At 35.3% G+C, this 25,429-nt stretch overlaps 1 protein-coding gene across 6 annotated transcripts; it reads right to left on the bottom strand.

Annotated features, from left to right (window-relative positions):
* Positions 1–10,361: 10,361 nt before the first annotated feature.
* Positions 10,362–23,854, bottom strand: LOC128207000 (copine family protein 1-like). 6 transcript variants are annotated; one of them, XM_052909778.1, is made up of 8 exons: positions 23,635–23,854; positions 22,464–22,753; positions 20,491–20,598; positions 14,087–14,187; positions 12,690–12,806; positions 12,035–12,166; positions 11,610–11,715; positions 10,362–10,915 (listed from the first exon to the last, which is right to left on the bottom strand). In XM_052909778.1, exons 3-8 carry the CDS (start codon positions 20,594–20,596, stop codon positions 10,710–10,712), a joined length of 768 nt encoding a protein of 255 aa, XP_052765738.1. In that variant the 5' UTR covers positions 20,597–20,598; positions 22,464–22,753; positions 23,635–23,854; the 3' UTR covers positions 10,362–10,709. The 6 variants fall into 6 exon arrangements, with proteins under 6 accessions (XP_052765738.1, XP_052765739.1, XP_052765740.1 ...); XM_052909779.1 differs by having other exon boundaries at positions 22,464–22,650; XM_052909780.1 differs by having other exon boundaries at positions 22,464–22,556.
* Positions 23,855–25,429: the final 1,575 nt, after the last annotated feature.

The raw sequence follows: 25,429 nt of genomic DNA, 5'->3' as shown, positions 1-25,429 counted from the left end.
TTTGGTCACTTTCTTGTTTATTTTTTGTTTACATTGTTTGGCCCAGCATTGTTGATTTTTAAACAATTCATCTTGAAAGAATGTTTTCACTAAGTAGGTCACTTTATATTTCATAGCCTTATTATGAATTAATTAAAGTATGTGGACAACATTTTTAAAGGTTCTTATTAAATCCATTATTTTATTAAACATATTAATGATACTTCGAATTTATGATTCATTTTTTCCAAATACACGAAAATTGAGAAGGCATTTTCTGTTGGTTTTAGAAATCTTACAGTAAAAATGCTAAAAGGTGCCAGCATCCTTTCCCAAGATTTCTTTAACCGAACCCAAGTAGCAAAAAATGTTTATTTCATTTTCGTGTATGAAATAAATTTAATATTTAAAAAAAGAATGTTTCACATTGGAGGGGCTTCATTTGTATAAGTCTAAACGTGGTTTATAATTAAACAAGTAGGAAAGGCTCATGAAATGAGAGTGCAAAACAATATAAAACTGATTTAATTCATATGAAAATATGTGTTTAATGTACATAATTTAATTGAATTCGAAAGACATTAGTTTATACCTACTTTAATCCACATGTTTAACAATTGTATATCTAATAATGACACTTGATTATTTTAAATATAAACTGCTTATTGAAATAAGTTCCTGCATCGGTGTTTTATATAAATATAAATGTTACAGCGTCCAGGGTACCTGAAGTGGCCAGCCATCCAACCGGAAGAGATGCCCTCTGCAGTGGAGTTGGCGAAGAGGCGTAATGCGGCTACAGTTGCAGTCAGGTTTGCGTAAGGTTATGTGGACAACTCCATCAACAAAGATATGTATTATTTTGGTCACTTTCTTGTTTATTTTTTGTTTGCACTATTTGGCTCAGCATTGTTGTTTTTTTAAACAATTCATCTTGAAAGAATGTTTTCACTAAGTAGGTCACTTTATATTTCATAGCCTTATTATGAATTAATTAAAGTATGTGGACAACATTTTTAAAGGTTCTTATTAAATCCATTATTTTATTAAACATATTAATGATACTTCGAATTTATGATTCATTTTTTCCAAATACACGAAAATTGAGAAGGCATTTTCTGTTGGTTTTAGAAATCTTACAGTGAAAATGCTAAAAGGTGCCAGCATCCTTTCCCAAGATTTCTTTAACCGAACCCAAGTAGCAAAAAATGTTTATTTCATTTCCGTGTATGAAATAAATTTAATATTTAAAAAAAGAATGTTTCACATTGGAGGGGCTTCATTTGTATAAGTCTAAACGTGGTTTATAATTAAACAAGTAGGAAAGGCTCATGAAATGAGAGTGCAAAACAATATAAAACTGATTTAATTCATATGAAAATATTTGTTTAATGAACATAATTTAATTGAATTCGAATGACATTAGTTTATACCTGCTTTAATTCACATGTTTAACAATTGTATGTCTAATTATGACACTTGCTTATTTTATATATAAACTGCTAATTGAAATAAGTTACTGCATCGATGTTTTATATAAATATAAATGTTACAGCGTCCAGGGTACCTGAAGTGGCCAGCCATCCAACCAGAAGAGATGCCCTCTGCAGTGGAGTTGGCGAAGAGGCGTTATGCGGCTACAGTTGCAGTCAGGTTTGCGTAAGGTTATGTGGACAACTTCATCAACAAAGATATGTATTATTTTGGTCACTTTCTTGTTTATTTTTTGTTTACATTGTTTGGCCCAGCATTGTTGTTTTTTAAACAATTCATCTTGAAAGAATGTTTTCACTAAGTAGGTCACTTTATATTTCATAGCCTTATTATGAATTAATTAAAGTATGTGGACAACATTTTTAAAGGTTCTTATTAAATCCATTATTTTATTAAACATATTAATGATACTTCGAATTTATGATTCATTTTTTCCAAATACACGAAAATTGAGAAGGCATTTTCTGTTGGTTTTAGAAATCTTACAGTGAAAATGCTAAAAGGTGCCAGCATCCTTTCCCAAGATTTCTTTAATCGAACCCAAGTAGCAAAAAATGTTTATTTCATTTTCGTGTATGAAATAAATTTAATATTTAAAAAAAGAATGTTTCACATTGGAGGGGCTTCATTTGTATAAATCTAAACGTGGTTTATAATTAAACAAGTAGGAAAGGCTCATGAAATGAGAGTGCAAAATAATATAAAACTGATTTAATTCATATGAAAATATTTGTTGAATGAACATAATTTAATTGAATTCGAATGACATTAGTTTATACCTGCTTTAATTCACATGTTTAACAATTGTATGTCTAATTATGACACTTGCTTATTTTATATATAAACTGCTAATTGAAATAAGTTACTGCATCGATGTTTTATATAAATATAAATGTTACAGCGTCCAGGGTACCTGAAGTGGCCAGCCATCCAACCAGAAGAGATGCCCTCTGCAGTGGAGTTGGCGAAGAGGCGTTATGCGGCTACAGTTGCAGTCAGGTTTGCGTAAGGTTATGTGGACAACTTCATCAACAAAGATATGTATTATTTTGGTCACTTTCTTGTTTATTTTTTGTTTACATTGTTTGGCCCAGCATTGTTGTTTTTTAAACAATTCATCTTGAAAGAATGTTTTCACTAAGTAGGTCACTTTATATTTCATAGCCTTATTATGAATTAATTAAAGTATGTGGACAACATTTTTAAATGTTCTTATTAAATCATTTATTTTATTAAACATATCAATGATACTTCGAATTTATGATTCATTTTTTCCAAATACACGAAAATTGAGAAGGCATTTTCTGTTGGTTTTAGAAATCTTACAGTGAAAATGCTAAAAGGTGCCAGTATTCTTTCCCAAGATTTCTTTAACCGAACACAGGTAGCAGAAAATGTTTATTTCATTTTCGTGTATGTCAAAATATAGTATTTTTAAATAAAATGTTTCACATTTGAGGGGCTTGGTTTGATATTTGTTTATTAGCTTTTCAATTCATACCGTTAACATTTGTTTATTTGATGGTGAAACTTGATTTTATTATATAGTTAACGTTGTTGTTTTTTAATATAAGTGACTTCGTTTGTTCAATGTTTCAGCGTGTGTCCCACCATACGGGTTGGAAGCAATGCTCCATGCATTAAGCTTTGGATGACATATCACGTATTGTACTTGGACAGGAGCAGGTGAGCATTGTATATAAAACTTGAGTTTGAAAGAAATGATAAAACAACGATTCGGTTACACACGGTCAATTGTAATTTTGATGAAAAATGCTTACAGTCACTGTACAGGGGATACTAGTGTTTTTGATTGTCAATTCGGTCTTGCAAAATGATTGTATTTTTCTAGTTTGACCTTTCGAAAAAAAGGAGGGCTATATTTATCGTTTAAGCATTGTTGTCAGTGTGCATACTTTACAGCATTGTTCAGTACCATCACACAATTAGATTACGTACCTTCATATCTTACCTTACTAAATACAAGTTATGACCCCTGATAGACTATAGTTTAACCTTGGGTTTATGTTGTGGGTACAGTGTTTTCTTGTTAAGTTTTAAGGGAAGTTGGGATTTTCACAAATAATGTTTATACTCTTCTTTCTGTTGACTTGATACAACTGTTTACGGACATTAAACAATAACGTTACATACCTCCATGTTATCGACAACGAACTTTTGGGGTTTTTACTAAGATATGAAATGACGTTCATTAAATGGATTTCATTTTTAAAAGTTGTACACGGCCATCTAAGAATAAGATTACAAAATTCCATATTATCCTAAATACAAATTATTACCCTTGATCGACATTATTTTTAATCATGATGACGGTTTTTAACTTTACCCTCACTAGACCTATATGTGGTTCAATATTTCAGTGTCCAGAGAACCGGAAAGTCCCACCTTGCAACCCGAAGTGATACCTCTTACAATCTGAACGATGCTCCATCAGTGGCATTTGCAATGGTACAGATTGATCATAGCATTGCCTGATTGAATTTTACAACTTAAAAAAAGATAATATTTAATGGGAATATCAATGTCATTCGTACAACACAAATATAAACTTTAACTGATATTAAAGTTAATGATTAAAATTATAATGAAGATGGTTAAAACGATAATTGTGGTGCTGTTGTGATGATGCTGATCTTGTTATGTTCAAGGATAATGATTTTGGCGCCAAGATACCTAGATATGATTGACCAGTCTTCCATGAAGCACTTGTGGCTCTGTGTGACAACTCAGTGATAACACAATGGGTTACACCTCACTGGTGACACAATGGCTTGGTTGCTAACCTGTATCCGGCTTTTCACGGGAAACGCAATGGAAAATAAAATATTCAATACATTGACGCTCTATTTTAGGGCCTTGTGTTGATCGATAAGACTTTTACATTTATGTGACAATCTTATATTGTTGTGACATTATGTTATGTTACATTCTTTTACTGAAGTCACTTTCATATGTTGATTTGACATTATTGTGTTGATGTGACATTCTAATGTTATGTGAATTCTTATATTGCTATGACATTTCGATGTTTATGTGACATTAGTATATGGATGTGACATTCTTATATTGATGTGACATTAAGGTGTTGATGTGACATTCTTATAACGATGTGGCGTTCTCATATTGATGTGACATTCTTATATCGATGCGCGGGTCATTTGAGCGTGAAGGTCCCGTGATATTCGAGCAAGGGTAGTTGGTTATATTGGCGGGAAAATCAGTTGTAGTCTTGACTTCTAACAGCGAACATCGATTTCATTCAAATTCGAAAAAAGAATGTTTGTATACATATTTTTGATATGTGTTAATACATGCATGCATGTCCGGATGGATTCCGTAGTTCCTATATTCTGAGGAATGAATTAGGGCTTATCTGTTTTAGTTAAGCCCTACGTGCATCGCTACGGTAAACACGTTTCATCCTCCGGGTGTTTTTCGTGGGCGGCTGTCATTCCTATGAAGGATATATGATCAAATCTGTATCACCGTTAGTAAGAATTAAGAGGCGCAATTAAGACTCTTTGAAACTTTGTAATTATTTATTTTTGACGACTGGTAGTATACAGGTTTGATCAGGGCATGTGCCGGAGGGGCCGGCAACATTTAGACAGAATGGAACAGTATGCTCGAGCTTTTCAGTGTTGTTAAAGTATTTGTGTAGAGAATTTGCATTATAAGAACATTGTTTGTATGCATTTGTGTGTGACACACTGCTCCAACATGTGACAAAATAAATATCGAAAACTTGCCCCTGTAGTATTGTATTGTATCAAACTATATTGATTTTGTTTGAACTTAATAAATATTAAAATTATTTTTTCGTTATGTTTAATTCTTTGATGAACTAATATTTCAGTTGTTTGGGAATACCCAAAAAGGTATTGAATAAGGTCCAAATGTTAATTGGTTACCCTACAGGAGAGGTGTTTGCGTGCAACCACTATCTAGCAAGGAAAATTACCTCGTATTAAGAAAACCTACATGGACCTTGTTGTGGCATTCTTATTAAAATAAAAACACATGTATAACCATCATTAATTTGACTGATAAACCTTTAACTACTTACTAAATAATGCATTTATGGAAACTATATTAATAACTGATAACAAGATTGTAACCGTTCATTTAATAGGTGAAAACGCCAAAAAAAAGATTGGTGAGTGCTAAAAGATCTACTGTGATCTACTGTGGTCTCATAATATTATTCATCGTTTTGGGTATATTAAAACAATTCTATTAATTGTGGTAAATCTTATTTGGGAGTAAGAGTGCATCTTTAAAGTAATTGTGTCTACCAAAGCATGGAAAAACATACAAGAGATTACACTTATCGACGTTCAACCCAATGTGAGAAACGTGGACATATGGGGGACTTGAGACAGCGCATGGAACCTGACAGGTGGAATTTTGAAATATAATAATCATATGACGCAGAAAACATCATTTAAAGATTTCTCACTACGCCATTCTTGAAATTATAAGTTATTGATATGATTTTAGCGAATCTTCTTGAAGTCGTTCCAATATCCCTGATATATGCAATCAGTCGAACGACCTTATAGAGCACTGTATAATCAGTGTGGAGTCATTTGGTTTACTTCTTTGGATATATTAGTGAACTCATTATATATATATTCACCTGAATGAGTACAGTGTTAGTATCAGTTATATAATCGATACAAAATATAAAATTGGTGTTCGTCCTAGCGAAACGGTTTCTTACCTCTGTAAGAAATATATCACTTTTGAATGATAAACGAGTAACTGTATCTGACTTTAACGGCGATAAGTTTATTGCATATATTAGTGAGCAAATAAATGCATTAATCAATAAATAAATACAGATTTATAAAAAGATAAATATTTCCCGAAAGATAAACATAATCAGTGCTTTTCTAAATACAATGTATCGGCACGTGGGAGTACTCGAAATTCTCGTGTACGGTCGACTTACAACCGTTAGAAGACACTTTTTCAATAGCTCTGCTGGGGGTTTAGTCGTATAATCAATCAAATTGGCCAAGTCATACAAAAAGACCTGCCAAAGCAACCGTTGTGGAGACATTATGTGTATTATCAATTGGCTCTCCGATACGATGGCACAGAGGTGACATGTGTCTATGCGACAAACTAAGTCAGAGTGCACACGAGATACGAGATAATTAAGTCGTGCGCACGACATAATTGGCCAATCAGAATACACTTCACTTACAAGAATATTGTTTGAGAATGGCTAATAAATAGCGCAAAAAAACGGTGGCCGAATCAGGCCTACATTACAATCATCAAATCTCTGTGACGGCTAAGGTAAGTCAAGAGTAAATATTTTTACTTGACAAATACACAGAAATATTCGACATCTCCTCTATCAACCTGCGTCCGTCTATTTCCTATGCATACGTAAATAAATTTGGATGTCAGTTGGCAAAGTGTCAACAATATTACTTATCTGAAACGGTGCAGTGAGGATTATAACGCAAGTAGTGCTTTTTCCCTGTAGTAAAGTACACACATAAACACTGATAAATTGGTCCGGTATTTTTTTTATATATAAATGGACCGCTGTTTTGGGCCGAGGAGTACTAGGGCCGTCGTTTAATTTGGTAAAATTCTCACATTTGAAATCATCACCTGTATACAGTAGAGGAATTCAGGAAAAGAACTCCACAATTGCATTCACAGATGGATCATACTTAGGCAATCCAGGGCCATGTGGATCAGGAGCCTGCATATACTTTAACAATCAGGAAAGAGTAGACCTGAGCCAGCCAATTGCCAAGAGTGCTTCAATACTAGTTGGAGAATTGGTGGCAATAAAAATGACTTTACAGTGAATTATTGATGAGGGAAATAAGAAGCAAATACGAAATGTAAGGATACTAACAGACAGTTAAACCTCAGCTGGATTTCTCACTTTAGGATGGTCCTTCTTTTCTTACAAAAGCTTGATCACTGAAATTCGAAACCTTCTGCAATCTTGTGAACAATCAAACATGCATGTTAAAATTTCCTGGCCATGCTGACATTCAAGGAAATGAGGTATCTGATATGCTGGCCAAAAAAGCTGCAAAAGAGGCTAAGCTGCTGAATGAGGGTCTTATGACAGTAGTTTCCCAAGGTGACATCAACTTAGTAGCAAGAAACGTGCTTCATATCAAATGGGCAAGAAGATGTGACATTTCAGAAAAGGCAAGAAGACTACATTCCAACCGCACCTCTGCATCCTCGGCACCCCACTGTATCATAACCTATATCATGCTTGGTTACTGGGGTGACGAGGATGCACCTGTGTTAAACAGAAGAAAATTTCATTCAACTTCCTTCCAAACCTAAGCATTCTTCTACAGCTCCAGAGTGGGCACTGCAAATTGAATGATCACCTTCACACAATTGGAGTTAAAGAAACACCCTGGTGTATATGTGGTAAACCTGAAACCGTTTCTCATTACCTGATTGACTGCAATCTCTTCAGTGCTGAAAGGGAAATAAAGTTCTCTAACCTCTACAACATAACTGGAATACAGCACCAAGAGGTCACAGAACACCTTCTCCTCATTTCTGGACAAGATGATCCATGGGAAGAACATAGATAAATTATCGCTGAAGAATAAAGTACTTTCGTCGAAAATACAGAACGGTTTTCAAGTTAAATAGTAAATGGACTCCGCAATGTGATGTCACTAAAACAGATTTACCTGTGAGACTTTATTTGTTGACATATACTGGTGAACGAGTTCTGCTGGAAGTTATTGTGGTTAATTGAGGCAAAAGAAAAAGACAATTTAACATATTTCGCTTTGAATTGACACTGTCTAGTTAATGTAAAACTCTGGTATATCGTATGTACAAGTTATGAAATCAACAACAAAATTGACTTGACATTCTATAAATAAAACGCAGTCTCAACATTTGTTTTCAATTTACATGTAGTATTCGGATTTAAGAATAAAATAATTCGGATAAACGATCGATTTCCATAGAAAACTTTGTGTGTATACTGTAAAGAGAGTAGATTATACATGCATTAATACTGTCTAGTAAGTGATCGTTTTTATGTATTTTTATTCTTAAAATGTTGCATTCTTTATGTATACAGTACAAGTAGAAATGGAGGGATTTAATAATTTGTCTGGTCCGTAATGGCCATGGTCTGTTATGTCCGTGATTCTATTCATGTAGTCAAGTCCAAATAATGCATCCATAGAATATTTTTTCCAGAGTTGGCATAGATTAACATCATGAAACCTTATCTACATCTACATCAACGTTAAGGATTATGTCTGATTTGCAATTCACCGTTTTTTTTTCTGCATACTAGCATACACTATCTGTCCATAACATTTTTTTTGGTGAAGCGCAAATATGCCCTATACTATTCATGGTAAACTGGTAATTGTATAAGTGTATATCATATGTTTCCGATATTGATAGAAAAACTGCACCCAGCGTGCCCGAGGGTCGTATTTTTCGATCGGGACCAAAATCACACTATTGATATTTTTTCTTGCATATCTTAATTTATGAATTTGTGGAAAAATGAAGTAGAAAATGAACTTTTGTACATTTCACCAACAAGCGCGTGCGACATTGTGTATTATTATACCTCACGTGAACTGCCCATATTAAATTCTCATATACCCATCGTGGGTATTTTCGTACTGCCACACACTGTAAGTACCGTTTTGACCAGTTGACATGATACAGTCACATGGCACGCGCGTCTAAAAATAGGTTCGCCTAGGGTAACAGTATTTCTCTCATGCTGACAATATGTACTGTCACACTGGAAGCCATGCAATATTTATATACTGATGTCATAAAGCGCTGTAATTTTAAATCACTATTGACGTCAAATAGTTCCTCTAAAAATCGCGGTTTTAAGAATTATTATTTTTTTCAATTTTAATTTAAACTATTGCATACTTATATTTTTGATTGCGCTTTATTGAAATGTCATAGTACTTTTCATAAACCATACAATAAAAGAAATAAGAAGTGGCGCATTGTTTCCCGTGACTCATCTTACATGGGGGTGTGAAACGAGTTTTTCCAGCACTGGTCACATGACCGGAAATACACGTCCGTTATGCAAGAATGAATGTTATTACAACTTTAATGGGAATGATCTGGCCATTCTGGGTAGTCTAGTGGATAAGAAACTGGCACATTCACCAGGTGCTGTTTAGGTCAAAGGTTAAGACCTACATGCACCGGTTAACAGTTACTGTGAAGAATATAAGTATCTTCCATGGCCAAGAGTGTAAGATAGGTTCATCCCGACCCGAGCGTAGGGTGTTTTTCGGAAACGAGGTTTACCGAATATCTTACACGAGCGGTTAGAACTCTTTTGCGCGTAGTGAAAATAAATGCGTATGGATATATGTGATAATTTGTGCTTGTCATGGACATGCGCGCAGTGAATCAGATTATGTTAAAAGTGAAATCGGTATTTTAATAGTTCTGAGGAGAGTGAAGCATTATTTCTTGAAAGGTGCGTGAAAACTTTTTTTATGGTGACATTTAAAGCGAGAAATCATAAATAAGCATTCTAATTATTGCCACAAGGCATGGATTTTATGATGCTACAGACGACGCTCTTCAACAAGGGAGGTAATTACAATGTGATGACCATTAAAAAGGAGTTCCATGCGGGCGTTTTATCTTTGCCCGTGGGCAAGATAAGAATTTCTAGCATGGTTAAATTTTTGGATCTACTTATCTGAGGTGGGAAAAATAAAATTCCTTAAGTTTTGAAAAATCAGAGATCCAAAGAGCTCGTTTCCGATTAACCTTTATTTTATTTGACTTATTTAACAAAGACCAACGTAATTTCTAAAAATAAAGGTTTATAATGACAAATGAAAATCTAATGTTTTATTCCGTTCATTCCTTAGATTTTCACACTAAGTCAGGGTGAATCCAGACGCCTCCCGGCCAAAAAATACATGCACACGAATATGATTTAATGTGTCGAATATGATTCTAGACACTAATTATCCTTGGCAAAATCTTTGCAACTGATGGAAAGTGAAACTTCCCCGTATATGTACAATACCACGATTATGTGTTTCCCCTACACAGTGTCACAGTCTATATTTAGCACATACTGACACAGAAGAGCATGTCACAATAAAGCCTTATGTACATGTATATGTATACGATTCCACTGTTGGGGCGTGGTCACAGCGTATTCCACCTAACCACAATTTACACGATCAATCCTCCTCCAGATACCCCAGTTGCCTAATGGCGCGGTATTGGTCGGGGATTTCCATGAGGCAGGCGAGAGCGAATGCAGCGGCCGGGTGCGAAGAGCTACTCATCACTTCAGCAAAGTCTACAAATTGGAAGTTGTCAAAGTTGCGCGTCGGAAGTCGGTCATCAAACTCTTTCATTATCCCCCAGGGACCGTCCCCGACTCCTGGTTAAAATAAACGAGTGTTAATTTAACAATCACAATTTGTTCTGATATTCAATATTCAACTAACTAAGTCAATCTTATTGGCATACACCATTGATTTTTATTGTGTAGGTCGGTTATTTATATCGAAAAATCCGATTAGTTACATCGTTCTTAGGTTCAATAAAGACCTATATTAAATACCGTCCCAGATCTAAATGGCCGAAATGTCAGTGTCCTCACTTTTAAGATATTGCCCCATATAATGACTCGATTTTAAATAAACAGAAGTGTTTATTGTATTCTGACAACTCAGAAATAAAAGCTATAATATATTGTTCGATGTTCTCTGCCTTTGTAAATTCAATAATCTTAGGCAACATCCAAATTATTCCATTCGTTTTACAAATATAAATTTGAACATTAAACATTTCAACACTAATAAAATTTCAGCAAATTTCATCATCATAACTTTAATTTAAAATCAATGAAATATTTGCAGTTTTGCCAATTTTGACTGAACTCCGATTTGAGACTTGTCGTAAACATGACCCCATATTTCCAAGTATGTTAAACGCTCTTTTAGTAATTGCTTATTTTAAAAAAAATCGCACCGACACCGCTATGTCTATGACAACCTCGATGTTTTTAATTGTCTCCGAAAAAAGACCAGCTAAAAACAGTAAAAAAAATCCGAAGAATTTAAAGTTACTACCTATCACGATAATTGAAAGTGGGTGATGTGATGCGGCCACGATCGCGTGTTTGGTTTCGTCTTCCGCTGTTACCTGTCCGTCCGCTACAATGACAAGGATGTGGTACTGCGCATGCACCGGAAATCGAAATCAGTAACATGTCAAAATAGGCAAATATGGAAGGCAAACGGAGGATACTGGAACTTGAGATTTTGTCTGAAATGGTGGCTAACTGTATAACTAGAACAGTTCATCTTATATATAGAGCACTGCACATGGGTTTGTACTTCTTAGTTTAATCAAGGCACGTAACTCCACAATGATATTAGCCTAGTTGTTATGATTGCCAAAATTGTAACATATTCTGCATATATTTGTTATTCGACTTGTATCGCTCATCTATACCCGCGTCTAACTGTGCCATTCACAAGTAAAATAAGCTTACCTTTTTTGTCGCTTGGACTATACTAATGGCTTTGTAAATCAGAGGGGCAAAATTTGTGGGGCGATGTAGCTTTACCGACGGGGTAATGCGGTTGTAGGCGTCAAGGACTTCCTTGAATCCCTTACAGTCACCCTGAAATCAAAACCAGTTAACGTTAAAGGCAATCGGTCATGTTAATAATAGTTTTTTTCTTTATTGATTTCGAAATTGTAGAAAACAACAATTTAAGTATACAAAACTGGTTGTAGTGGGGAACGAACTCTCGCCAGTTAAGTCATTTTTTGGAGAAAATATTAACAACTAAACCGCTCGCCCACAAGGACTCTTACAAAAGTTGGTTGATAAATAACCTAGTAAGCCTTTTGTTGAAAACCGTTACTAACACTGTTCAAAATAATGATAAACCACTATTAATTTTAGTCAGAAATAAATGCATTTTACAAAACATAAGCGAGCCCCTTCAAGTTAATTTTACAGATGTGTTTGCTTTTAATTACAGATGTGTTTGCTTTTAATCAAACATATTTGAAAACACCAAGGAGCGTGGTATATTTTACCAGTATTTGAAAAAATATATCGTATTTAAACCAAAATCTGTCTTCTATTTCTTTATTATGTAACATAACAAGGTAGGTAAGCAAATTAGAGCACGGACCCCTTTTTTGAGAGCAAATATGCCCTGATCCTTTGTTGTGATGTCACCAAATCCGTAAGAAGGGATGTAGTTATCGTCGTCAAAGTACTCTAGTGTTTGGCCTAAAATCTTGATAACCTGAAATAAATTTAAATGAATTGGCCTAAAATCTGGATAACCTGAAATAAATTTAAATGAAATCCTAATTCGATGCTTAATGAATCCCATGTACAAATGCAATCGGAACAACTCGGCAAATATATAACATACTTGTCTATCCCGAAGCTTGCCGGAGATGGCCGAATTGTTACGATTGTTCCACAATTATGAATCTACATTAATAGATGGCTAGCTACGCCCCTGCTAGTGACCACATATCAGTGTTGCATCGTTTAAAAGGGAATTGTTACATGAATATCACTGCTATGTAAGAAAACTGTGTAAACATCCACTTCAAATGAGGAAGTCCTTACAGTGTTTGTCTATGATGTAATTCGGCATGGTCAGAAAAGCTTGTTTGTAATACTTTGTTCCGTAAAACTGTACAAAAACGTTGTCTTCAGTTTAAACCCTTTTAAATGAAACCTAATCGATATTGGGTCACCACTCACTAGGCATCCCAAAATGACATCCTTGTTTTTTGAATATCATAAAGGGGCACACTATACGTTGAATCATTTTCTTTTAAGTTAAATGCGTTATCATGTTTAAATAATTTGACTTTAATAATAAAAAACAAAACAAAATATGATAAGACATATCAGCCTTTATATATTATATAAAACTTGTTAATATCTATCTACGTGGCCATTACTTTCACACTTTAAAGGCGCCGAAAATCGCCAATATGTATTTCATATCTTTATACAAATCATGTTGTGTTATAAACTCACAATGAAACAAATCTCATTTATTTTTTAAACAACAGTGACTTGATGGCAGGAGCTCATATTTGTCGTTTGTCGTAAAATCTGTTAAACTAGCTAAAGATATCTTTAACACACACTTGAACATATAAATCATTTATATAATGTATTGCTTTAAACATTACAGATATATGACATACATACATACATACATGTCATTTAAAGGTTTCTGCAAGTTCGATATCATAGAGTAACATAATGATATAATAAGTGTTTCTAGATACATTGCCGTGAAAATGCTCAATATGCACTATTTCGGACTAGAAATTGATAGAAAAAATTAGGGGAGCAATTTCTCAACAATTTAACCAAACTAATATTGGTTCTGATGGTGGGGCGCAAGTCAAAAGGCTACGCCCCTAAACAGTACACCCCATCTAAGACTAAATCCTTAATCCGTCCCTTAAGGATAAGATAGTTAAGCCTATGATAACATATGATATGAAAATATAAGAAAGAATGAGAAGAAATAAGGTATATAATTTCACAAACCTCTTGGTACGGGTTGAGTCTGTCCTCGCATATTTCATGTAAACTCTTCCCATGAAACGTCTTCTCTCCCTGCACTTTGTTGCTCATCGTGTAATCTATTCCTGCAAAATGCATTCATTTATCTATATAGAGCCATGATAACCTGCCCTCAACTGTGTTGCTCATCGTGTAATCTATTCCTACAAAATACATTCATTTATCTATGTAGAGCCATGATACCTTGCCCTCAACTGTGTTGCTCATTGTGTAATCTATTCCTACAAAATACATTCATTTATCTATATAGAGCCATGATACCTTGCCCTCAACTGTGTTGCTCATCGTGTAATCTATTCCTACAAAATACATTCATTTATCTATGTAGAGCCATGATACCTTGCCCTCAACTGTGTTGCTCATCGTGTAATCTATTCCTACAAAATACATTCATTTATCTATGTAGAGCCATGATACCCTGCCCTCAACTGTGTTGCTCATCGTGTAATCTATTCCTTCAAAATACATTAATTTATCTATATAGAGCCATGGTACTCTGCCCTCAACTGTGTTGCTTATCGTGTAATCTATTTCTTCAAAATACATTCATTTAAACTATATAGAGCCGTGATTTCCTGCCCTCAACTGTGTTGCTCATCGTGTAATCTATTCCATAATCTATATAGAGCCGTGATTACCTGCCCTCAACTGTTGCTCATCGTGTAATCTATTCCATAATCTATATAGAGCCGTGATTACCTGCCCTCAACTGTGTTGCTCATCGTGTAATATATTCCATAATCTATATAGAGCCGTGATTACCTGCCCTCAACTGTGTTGCTCATCGTGTAATCTATTCCATAATCTATATAGAGCCGTGATTACCTGCCCTCAACTGTGTTGCTCATCGTGTAATCTATATCTTCAAAATACATCCATTTAATCTATATAGAGCCGTGATTCCCTGCCCTCAACTGTGTTGCTCATCGTGTAATCTATTTCTTCAAAATACATCCATTTAATCTATATAGAGCCGTGATTCCCTGCCCTCAACTGTGTTGCTCATCGTGTAATCTATTTCTTCAAAATACATTCATTTAAACTATATAGAGCCGTGATTACCTGCCCTCAACTGTGTTGCTCATCGTGTAATCTATTACTTAATCTATATAGAGCCGTGATTACCTGCCCTCAACTGTTGCTCATCGTGTAATCTATTCCATAATCTATATAGAGCCGTGATTACCTGCCCTCAACTGTGTTGCTCATCGTGTAATATATTCCATAATCTATATAGAGCCGTGATTCCCTGCCCTCAACTGTGTTGCTCATCGTGTAATCTATTCCATAATCTATATAGAGCCGTGATTACCTGCCCTCAACTGTGTTGCTCATCGTGTAATCTATTTCTTCAAAATACATCCATTTAATCTATATAGAGCCGTGATTCCCTGCCCTCAACTGTATTGCTCATCGTGTAATCTATTCCATAATCTATATAGAGCCGTGATTACCTGCCCTCAACTGTGTTGCTCATCGTGTAATCTATTTCTTCAAAATACATTCATTTAATCTATATAGAGCCGTGATTCCCTGCCCTCAATTGTTGCTCATCGTGTAATCTATTCCATAATCTATATAGAGCCGTGATTCCCTGCCCTCAACTGTGTTGCTCATCATGTAATCTATTCCATAATCTATATAGAGCCGTGATTCCCTGCCCTCAATTGTGTTGCTGATCGTGTAATTTATTTTTTCAAAGTGCGGCCGTTTATCTATATAGAGCCGTGATTCCCTGCCCTCAACTGTGTTCCTCATCGTGTAATATATTCCTTCAAAACACATTCATTTAATCTATATAGAGCTATGATACCCTGCCCTCAACTGTGTTGTTCATCGTGTAATCTATTCCATAATCTATATAGAGCCGTGATTACCTGCCCTCAACTGTGTTGCTCATCGTGTAATCTATTCCATAATCTATATAGAGCCGTGATTACCTGCCCTCAACTGTGTTGCTCATCGTGTAATCTATATCTTCAAAATACATTCATTTAATCTATATAGAGCCGTGATTCCCTGCCCTCAACTGTGTTGCTCATCGTGTAATCTATTTCTTCAAAATACATCCATTTAATCTATATAGAGCCGTGATTCCCTGCCCTCAACTGTGTTGCTCATCGTGTAATCTATTTCTTCAAAATACATTCATTTAAACTATATAGAGCCGTGATTACCTGCCCTCAACTGTGTTGCTCATCGTGTAATCTATTACTTAATCTATATAGAGCCGTGATTACCTGCCCTCAACTGTTGCTCATCGTGTAATCTATTCCATAATCTATATAGAGCCGTGATTACCTGCCCTCAACTGTGTTGCTCATCGTGTAATATATTCCATAATCTATATAGAGCCGTGATTCCCTGCCCTCAACTGTGTTGCTCATCGTGTAATCTATTCCATAATCTATATAGAGCCGTGATTACCTGCCCTCAACTGTGTTGCTCATCGTGTAATCTATTTCTTCAAAATACATCCATTTAATCTATATAGAGCCGTGATTCCCTGCCCTCAACTGTATTGCTCATCGTGTAATCTATTCCATAATCTATATAGAGCCGTGATTACCTGCCCTCAACTGTGTTGCTCATCGTGTAATCTATTTCTTCAAAATACATTCATTTAATCTATATAGAGCCGTGATTCCCTGCCCTCAATTGTTGCTCATCGTGTAATCTATTCCATAATCTATATAGAGCCGTGATTCCCTGCCCTCAACTGTGTTGCTCATCATGTAATCTATTCCATAATCTATATAGAGCCGTGATTCCCTGCCCTCAATTGTGTTGCTGATCGTGTAATTTATTTTTTCAAAGTGCGGCCGTTTATCTATATAGAGCCGTGATTCCCTGCCCTCAACTGTGTTCCTCATCGTGTAATATATTCCTTCAAAACACATTCATTTAATCTATATAGAGCTATGATACCCTGCCCTCAACTGTGTTGTTCATCGTGTAATATATTCCTACAAAATACATTTATTTATCTAAATAGAACCATGACACACTGCCCTCAACTGTGTTGTTCATCGTATAATCTTTTCAGTCTGCAAAGAAGTAAATGTTGTTTGCATCAACAGCAACCGCAACACCATAATAAAATTAGGAAGTAATTGTGAAACATGATTTCTCAAGTTTACGCATATTTTGATCAGATTTACCTTTTACGTTTTTACTTTATTCTGGATTGTTGGGATAAGAGTGAAGTTATGTACACAAACTGGTTAAAACCGCCAGAAAATTTAAATTTATATATTATATCTGATATCTGATATAGGTAAATCTGATATATATATATATATATATATATATATATATATATATATATATATATATAGTATGAATGCACTGTGCTGTTTGTAGAGTTTTGTGCTGTTCTTCCATGTTTCTTGTGGGTGAGTTTTTGTTTTTATGTTCTATGTCCTGTTGGTGATTTTTTGTTTTTATGTTCTATGTCCTGTTGGTGATTTTTTGTTTTTATGTTCTATGTCCTGTTGGTGATTTTTTGTTTTTATGTTCTATGTCCTGTTGGTGATTTTTTGTTTTTGTGTTATATGTCCTGTTGGTGATTTTTTGTTTTTATGTTCTATGTCTTGTTGGTGATTTTTTGTTTTTATGTTCTATGTCCTGTTGGTGATTTTTGTTTTTTTATGTTCTATGTCCTGTTGGTGATTTTTTGTTTTTATGTTCTATGTCTTGTTGGTGATTTTTTGTTTTTATGTTCTATGTCTTTGCCGTTTACCCAGTGCCATTAAACCGGGTTAATGTTTAAACTTTTTGCTGCTGGGCTTGTTTCTGTAGCTTTTCGCATAAATATAAATAAAATTCCGAAAATATCTTGGCATGGGCAACACGAACCGCTTTATGTTTTATGCCACATTTTGCGATGCATTTCTGCAATCAAATCATCATGTAAATTACCAATTATCTAAACATTGGTAACATGGTACTTTTTCTAGGAAATCGTGTTTAGCCGATTGTGGGAATTTATTCACCCACGACGTCATGGTGTGTACGTCATTTCCGTAAACAAACTAGCAGGAAACATTATTAAAAATGCGTTGTTTGGCTTTTGTATTTCTATTTTGTCTGCTTTTCCTTTCGTCGACAGAGGTTCGTGGTTATGGGGGCTTTTTAAAAAAGGTTTTATCGTTGAATTGCTGCAATTCAATAAGACGATGCTTAAAAGGGCAAAAGTGTGTAGAGGCAAACACATACCTAAGCTATCGACAACTCAATAGAGATCGTTCTAAAGCTTGCAGGTAAGACTTAAAAACGACACTTAAATATTGTGACCATTTCACCTTAAGTAAATTTGTTTCCGTTTATAAAAGGTCGAGTGTAACTTCATTTTATTTGCTTACTCACCCATGACAAAACATTCCGTGAATCATTAAACCAACCAACAGATCACTCAGTGACTCACTCACACCCTCACTCACACACTCACGCGCTCGCTCGCTCACTCACTCACTCGCTCTATCACTCACACACTAACTCACTCGCTGGCTCGCTCACTCATTCACTCATTCACTCACTCACTCACTCACTCACACACTAACTCGCTCGCTCGCCCACCCACTCGCACACTAACTCACAAACTCACTCACTCACACACTAACTCGCTCGCTCGCTCGCTCGCCCACTCACTCACGCACTAACTAACTAACTCACTCACTCACTCACTCACTCACTCACTCACTCACTCACTCACTCACTCACTCACTCACTCACTTCTTCCCCCAATCATTCCCCTATTTTGTTCGCTTATACATTTATTTACGCACTTATTTATTCATCCGTTTGTGCGTTCGTTCATTCACTATTCACTGTTTATTCGTTATGTTTCTGACTAGGTGCGTGGAAATGTCTGATAGAGAGAGATACTCAATGCTTCGCGGAGGTCCGTTTCGATATATATTCGGATAATGAATCACCACCCTACCATGCAACGCCCACACTCGTCACCAACGCCATGGATGATTGACAGACACGACAACCACGGGGCTATGGCGACAAACCCCACCCTTTTTTAAAATTTACTGCACATAATAAATTATTAACTGTTTGTGAAATGTTGTTTTAAAAAATAAATATATTGTATTATACAAAGCGTTACTGGTTGTTTCAAATAAGGCAATGATCTGTTAAAATTAATAAACAGTCGACCCCGTTGGCTCGAGTTCGCTTGGCTCGAATGCCTCGTTGGCTCGAGCTGGATGTAATGGACCGATTTCTTTTAAGGTAAAAACTCCCGATTAGCTCGAAATTTTCGAGGCTCGATGTATTATCTGGTCCCTGGAAGTTCCAGCCAATGGGTTCGACTGTATTCTACGTTTAAACACTTTTTTGTCGGGTAATCGATGAGTTATTATCAGCTTTCCTATTTTTATTATTTCGGTGGTTCATAAGAATTCCTCAGTGACCTATTATTTATGTCCATTTGTTTCAAAAAAGTGAACTAACATTTTTTATATCAATCACTGTTTTGAAAAAAATGACCCGTTTTGCTGTTTAAATCAAACTTAAGCGCGTACAATCACCTTGTGGTGAATCAGTGACGTCATTTTCGGAATGACTAGACGTTAACAATATAATTATTTAAATCTCTATTCGGACATTATGCAAATACCATTAGACAATGTAGTATAAGTCAGTTAGATGACATGAGTAAAATCTTAATGATTAAGATGGGCGGAGTTAGCGTTGTGAATGAGCCCTTCTTAATAATTAAGATACAACTTCAGGTCATCTAACTGACTTAGAATACAATCTCAATGGCTGACACATTGTCAATGACGCAGGGATTGTGTATCAGATCACTGATTAAGTCTAGTACCGAATGATTGCAAATCTGCAATTATATTGGCTGAAAATGGAGGTTATATTCTAATGGCGGTTGTTTTCTTAAGCGCAAGCATCGAGCATCGAATACAAGATGGAACACACCGGCCATTTTTCATCAAAAGCAACCTCAATGTCAAAATATTTAACATTTAAGAACGCTACAAGCAGATTGCGAAGTAATTACATTAGCAGTTAAACCTTAGTACTTCACTCTTAGTATTCTTATTTTTTTGGCATTAATACACCTCACTAGGAACTTTGTTATAAAAACACGTCAAACACTTAGATTATTTAAAATTATTATAATTATTTTACGAACTATTTCACTGATGTACATCCAAGGTTGTTTTCGATGGGAAATGGCCTCGGTGATCCGATTGTAATAAATGGTGGCCCTTATTTGAACTATGACCACTGCGAAAGTGTTTCTATGCACAACGGCATCACCACCGACAACAAAGAGCATATATATAACAATAACTCGATAGTTTTTCTTTGGAAAAAATATAATAAATTCTCACCAAAAATGAGTCCGCATTTTCCAAGTCCCTCCTCTCTGATGGCTTCCGCGACTTCCGTGAGCGTCGAGAAGCGGTCCGCGTACGCACGGAACTTCCGGGATGCCATACCTGGAATGATTAATTATGAGACAAACAAAATATACAACAGAATGAAGAAAATAAAGAACAGATACGACTTGTACGACTAAAAAAAACAAAATAGTAATCTTTAAAGGCATGTCGCAAATATTTATGTGTGTGCCATAACTGGTAACAATCTGACGGTAACGCAACCACAAAAACTGAAGGTTTTGAAACGTACTATTCCACTCAAGGTTTACAATAAAATAATGGCTCGATTACGCCTACATAGAGTGAAGTTTTGTGGAATTTTGGTATAAGATACATGTATAAAAATTACCCACTGAAATTATCCATATATTCCTCCTGTGCAGGCGTAAATAAATCATCCTCTCGTTGTAAGGCCCGGGCATGTTGAAGGCATATGAACCCAGTTTTATCATGTTTATGTTAGTTGTGTTAAATTCTTAGTCATTTTTCAAACATTCGGGGGAAAAATGGAGTAAAATGTCAGTGAAGCAGTAAATATATTACCAATAAACATCGTGAAATACACATCCAATAAAAATGGGGAATTTCAAAGGCTTTAGGACGTAGCCGGGCTACGGCATAGATGAGGACTGTGACCTTGACCTATCAATTTAACCTTGTTTTAGAAAAAAAGATACATGTACAATCGGGACACCACGGCCAGTATCCAACAGAATTGACTCCACGCCGATTACGATAAGGCTACGCCTACAGTGTCACGTGACCCCTCAGTGGGGGGCCCCGACATGAACACAGAAGCAGACGATAATTATACGAAATTTATACCTGACAATCAGAAAAAAAATGCATGGAACATGGTAAAACATAGCAATAAAAGCTAGTTTAACATTAAATTAGTTAATTATTATAAGAAGTTAAATTCAAAGCTAAATTCAGGTAGAAATAATTTAATGTCTAAACTTGAAAATAATTAATTTCTAAAATTCATCGGAATTTTGTTTCAGTAGAAAGGCAGTCTTTATTGTAAACCGCATACCTAGGGAAACAAAACATGTATTAATTTCCTTTACGAAAGTCAATTTATTGTTGATGTTTATTTAGATCAAATGGATTTTGCTGCCGTTTCTCCTTTCTCCAAATCAACTTTTATACAAGTTTAGTGAATTGTTATTATTGATATAACTACGGTAACCGTTACTGGCGTAATCTTTCTCTCAAATTGAATGAATTAATATCCGTATTAAATGAAATGCGAAACTGTTCCAGTAAGGAAAATACACGTAGGAGTTAGAAGTGATCATAGTCATTATAAATACATTGATTTGCGTCATTTACGAGGATGTTTTTTATCTATATGTATTAACGTTTTGTGACCTTTAGCTATATGATATTTTAAGAGGCAATACTACAAATGTAACTTTTACTTCCTGTTGAGTATTGATGATGAAAACCTGCTGATTTTACATCTATTTGAATTGTACAATTAATTACATTTATTTCTGTTTATTTAGAATATTGTTTTGGTAATTTAAGAAAACTTTAAAGTCTTTGTTAAGGTGGAGTCTACAGGGGCTCCAGGAATTGACGTTAGAGGGGGCGCAACCTCCTGGCATACGCCCCTACCCTAGAACCAAAAGTATATGGCAGAAACTATTTGCATGGTGGGTTGAGGTTACTCCCTCATTTTGTTTATCAATTTGTAGTCGGAAATGGTGCATTTTTTTCTCCCATATTAAAATAAAAAGTAAACTTAGACGATATCTAGAGGGGGCGGGCGCAGGGTGCGCGCCCCTCCTCTCAAAATCAGCTAATGGTCTTGACTTGAGACTTGACTTGAGAATGTTCCTTATCATGGGCCCAGGTAGCCAATTATAGTAATAAAAAAGCAAAAATAGTAGTAAATATCATTTTAAAGAACCAACCTTTTCCCTAGATTTTAATCCAATTATCCAAAATGCAGACACTCAGCACAGTAAGCAATGTCAATTATGTTTATTTCCCTGCTCCTGAGCACACTAGATAAATACGAGAATATATTGGCCGTGTTCAGTCTTTTATACACACATCCCATCACTTGAAACGTAATGTCAACATGCATTCACTTGCTTCCTGATCGGGTAATATAATCCATGATGATAAAATCAATGACGATCAAGCTTTTTGCAGTGAATACTGTTCATCTTAAGACACATTTCTTCATTAAGCCATTGGCCTTAAATGTTAAATCATGATGCCCAGTGACCATGTCGATATCATTTGAAAAGCATTAACTTGAAGGTTACCAGGCGCGTAGATGCCTTTACGCATGTACGCGGCTGAACCCACATTATTTTGACAAAAAAATCAACCAAAGTTGCAGTATGCGTAATTGACTACATGATCCTAAAACTGTCCATTTTCCAGTACTAAATAAAGCACCCCAGAACGCCCAGAGGGCACCAGATTGCACAATGGTTTTCAAAATTTTCCGAGGGGGCATGCCCCCGGACCCCCCTAGCACAATTATGAATCCACGTGAATAGAGGGCTAGCTACGCCCCTGGTTACTAATATATACACTTAATGATCAGACTCATACTTCAGTCAAGGCCATCGCAATTTATATTTGTGTGCTTTATTTCAACTGAAATCGGAAGTGAACTAACCGATTGTTCAATCTTTCAAAATCAAAGTCGCAGTACATGTATACTATTCACATATTCTTCCTCTAAACATTAAACCATTTCAAATGATACCTGAATAAAATGATGCGTTAGCAGGCATCAACAATTAACAATTAACATTGCTGTACACCGGATACCTCAAGTTATAATAAACTATCATATACAGGTGTGTTTACCACGACCCTATATATGAAATACACTCTCAAGTAAACTTCAAAAACTCTTATTAGTATAAAGTTAATACTTTATTCAATAAACAAGTTTTTTTCCAGTGAAAACATATTATCTTATTAACATAAATATTAAATATAAGTTTATCATGGCCTACCTTTTATAAAATATATTCACAGGTAAATTTAAGTTCATACAACTTGATAACAACTTTCACTTAGATCTACATGTAGAAATTACGTAGAATTAAATAAACATACTTTTATCTATTCCGTTGATTTTCCACTATGTGAATGACAAAATGCAATCACATTCATCGAATATATGGTCAACAGGTTAAGTTCACACTTTCTACTCATAAATAGTATTATCCTTAAACTGAAAAGTACGTTTTGGTACGGTAGTTCATACCATACTCATCCTAGATGTTCAACTGTGTCACAATTAAAACTTTGATAACACACTCATATTATGAATTAAGTGCAGTATAGCACTCGCATCTATACGACTTAACTTTGTCCTTCAATGCAAATATAAGCAAACATTGATACTTCACGTTTCCTAAGGTCAGACATCGAAACAAATAATATGATGTTAAATGTTTACAAAATGCTTGTAACAATAATGAAATATCATCAAAATTTTAAATAAGAGTTCTATTTCATCCCATTTAGCCGCTTGTAATGATAAAATTGAATGCTGGTTGGCGTTTGTTTATAAAACAATATTGTGGCTGACATACTACCAGCAAGAATCCCTTTAAGTTACTCTAAAGTTTGTTTATAAAATGTTATCGCCGACATACATAACATGTGAATAGTATACATGTACTGCGACTTTGATTTTGAAAGATTGAACAATCGGTTATTATTTAACAATGTCCAAGATAACTAACGAACATATCTGCACGAGTCCCTTTAAGATACTAATTAAAGAGTGTTTGTAAAAATATTGTCGCCGACGATATCTCCATGGATTGTTTATTCGGTCAGTTACCTGTATCTTATACATGTATGTAGTGCGCCTTGTTAAAGGAAGACTTATATCGTATTACAGTGAGAATTATTACTGTGTACACGTTTCGCATATGGTATATTTCTATATTTTATGGTAACTTAATTATTGTTTGGTATTCAAACAACTAAATTAGTAATGCAGTCCTAATTGTTATGGTTTTCTACTAGTTATATTATGCAGGCTCAAATTCAGATGTAATCATTAAGAAGATTTCTGACAACCAAACGTCCATTGAGCAGATTAACCACACAAATTACAAAAACAACCGCTTAAAAGTTCATTATGTGTTTATTAAGTGAGTTATTAAGAAGCTCGTAAGTACTTAAACTTATTCATCTATATGCCACTCACCATAACATAATTAATTATTTAACAATATCCAACATAACTAACGAACATAGCTATATCCAGTTGTGTCGTATGTCGGGAGACACCATATCTTTGCAAGTTAAGGTCATTTTGACAATTGATCTTTTGGCCTCGAAATAAAAAGGGGGTCATCTTCTGACCATGATCAATATGCCTACCAAGTTTGAAAACTCAATAGGTATTGAAGAGCCCGTAATGTTTCTAGTTAAATGACATTTACCATTGACCTTTTGGCCATAACTTAATCGACCATGCCCAACGAGCAAGCCAAGTTTAAAAACGCTTTACCTAGTCGTCGCCTTGTCGGACGTATAGCCAGTATGAGAGCAAAAAAAATATTTGTAAAACATCTATGCCCCCCCCCCCCGCGGCAGCCAAATTGTCATTTGTGAGATGTACGCGCGTCGGAGTTTTCTATCCATACCGGAAACACACGATATATACTTATAAGGCCATACATAACCAGCCCCTCCACCAGGTTTGGGGACCCTGGATCCAAGCGCTCTTTTTACATTGATCGGCCAAGGTTTTTGTGTTTAAAGACACAGTGGCCCTTGCTTTTTACCTGCTGACTACACAATTTATACGGGTCACCAAAAGGTCTTGACCAAGAACCATACCAATTTTGTGGGTCGTAGGCCTAAGCATATTATAGTTACTAATCAGACA

This window comes from Mya arenaria, chromosome 10, assembly GCF_026914265.1.
Source record: "Mya arenaria isolate MELC-2E11 chromosome 10, ASM2691426v1".
In the NCBI taxonomy this organism is placed as follows: domain Eukaryota; kingdom Metazoa; phylum Mollusca; class Bivalvia; order Myida; family Myidae; genus Mya; species Mya arenaria.
This window is presented reverse-complemented; position numbering and strand designations above follow the sequence as displayed.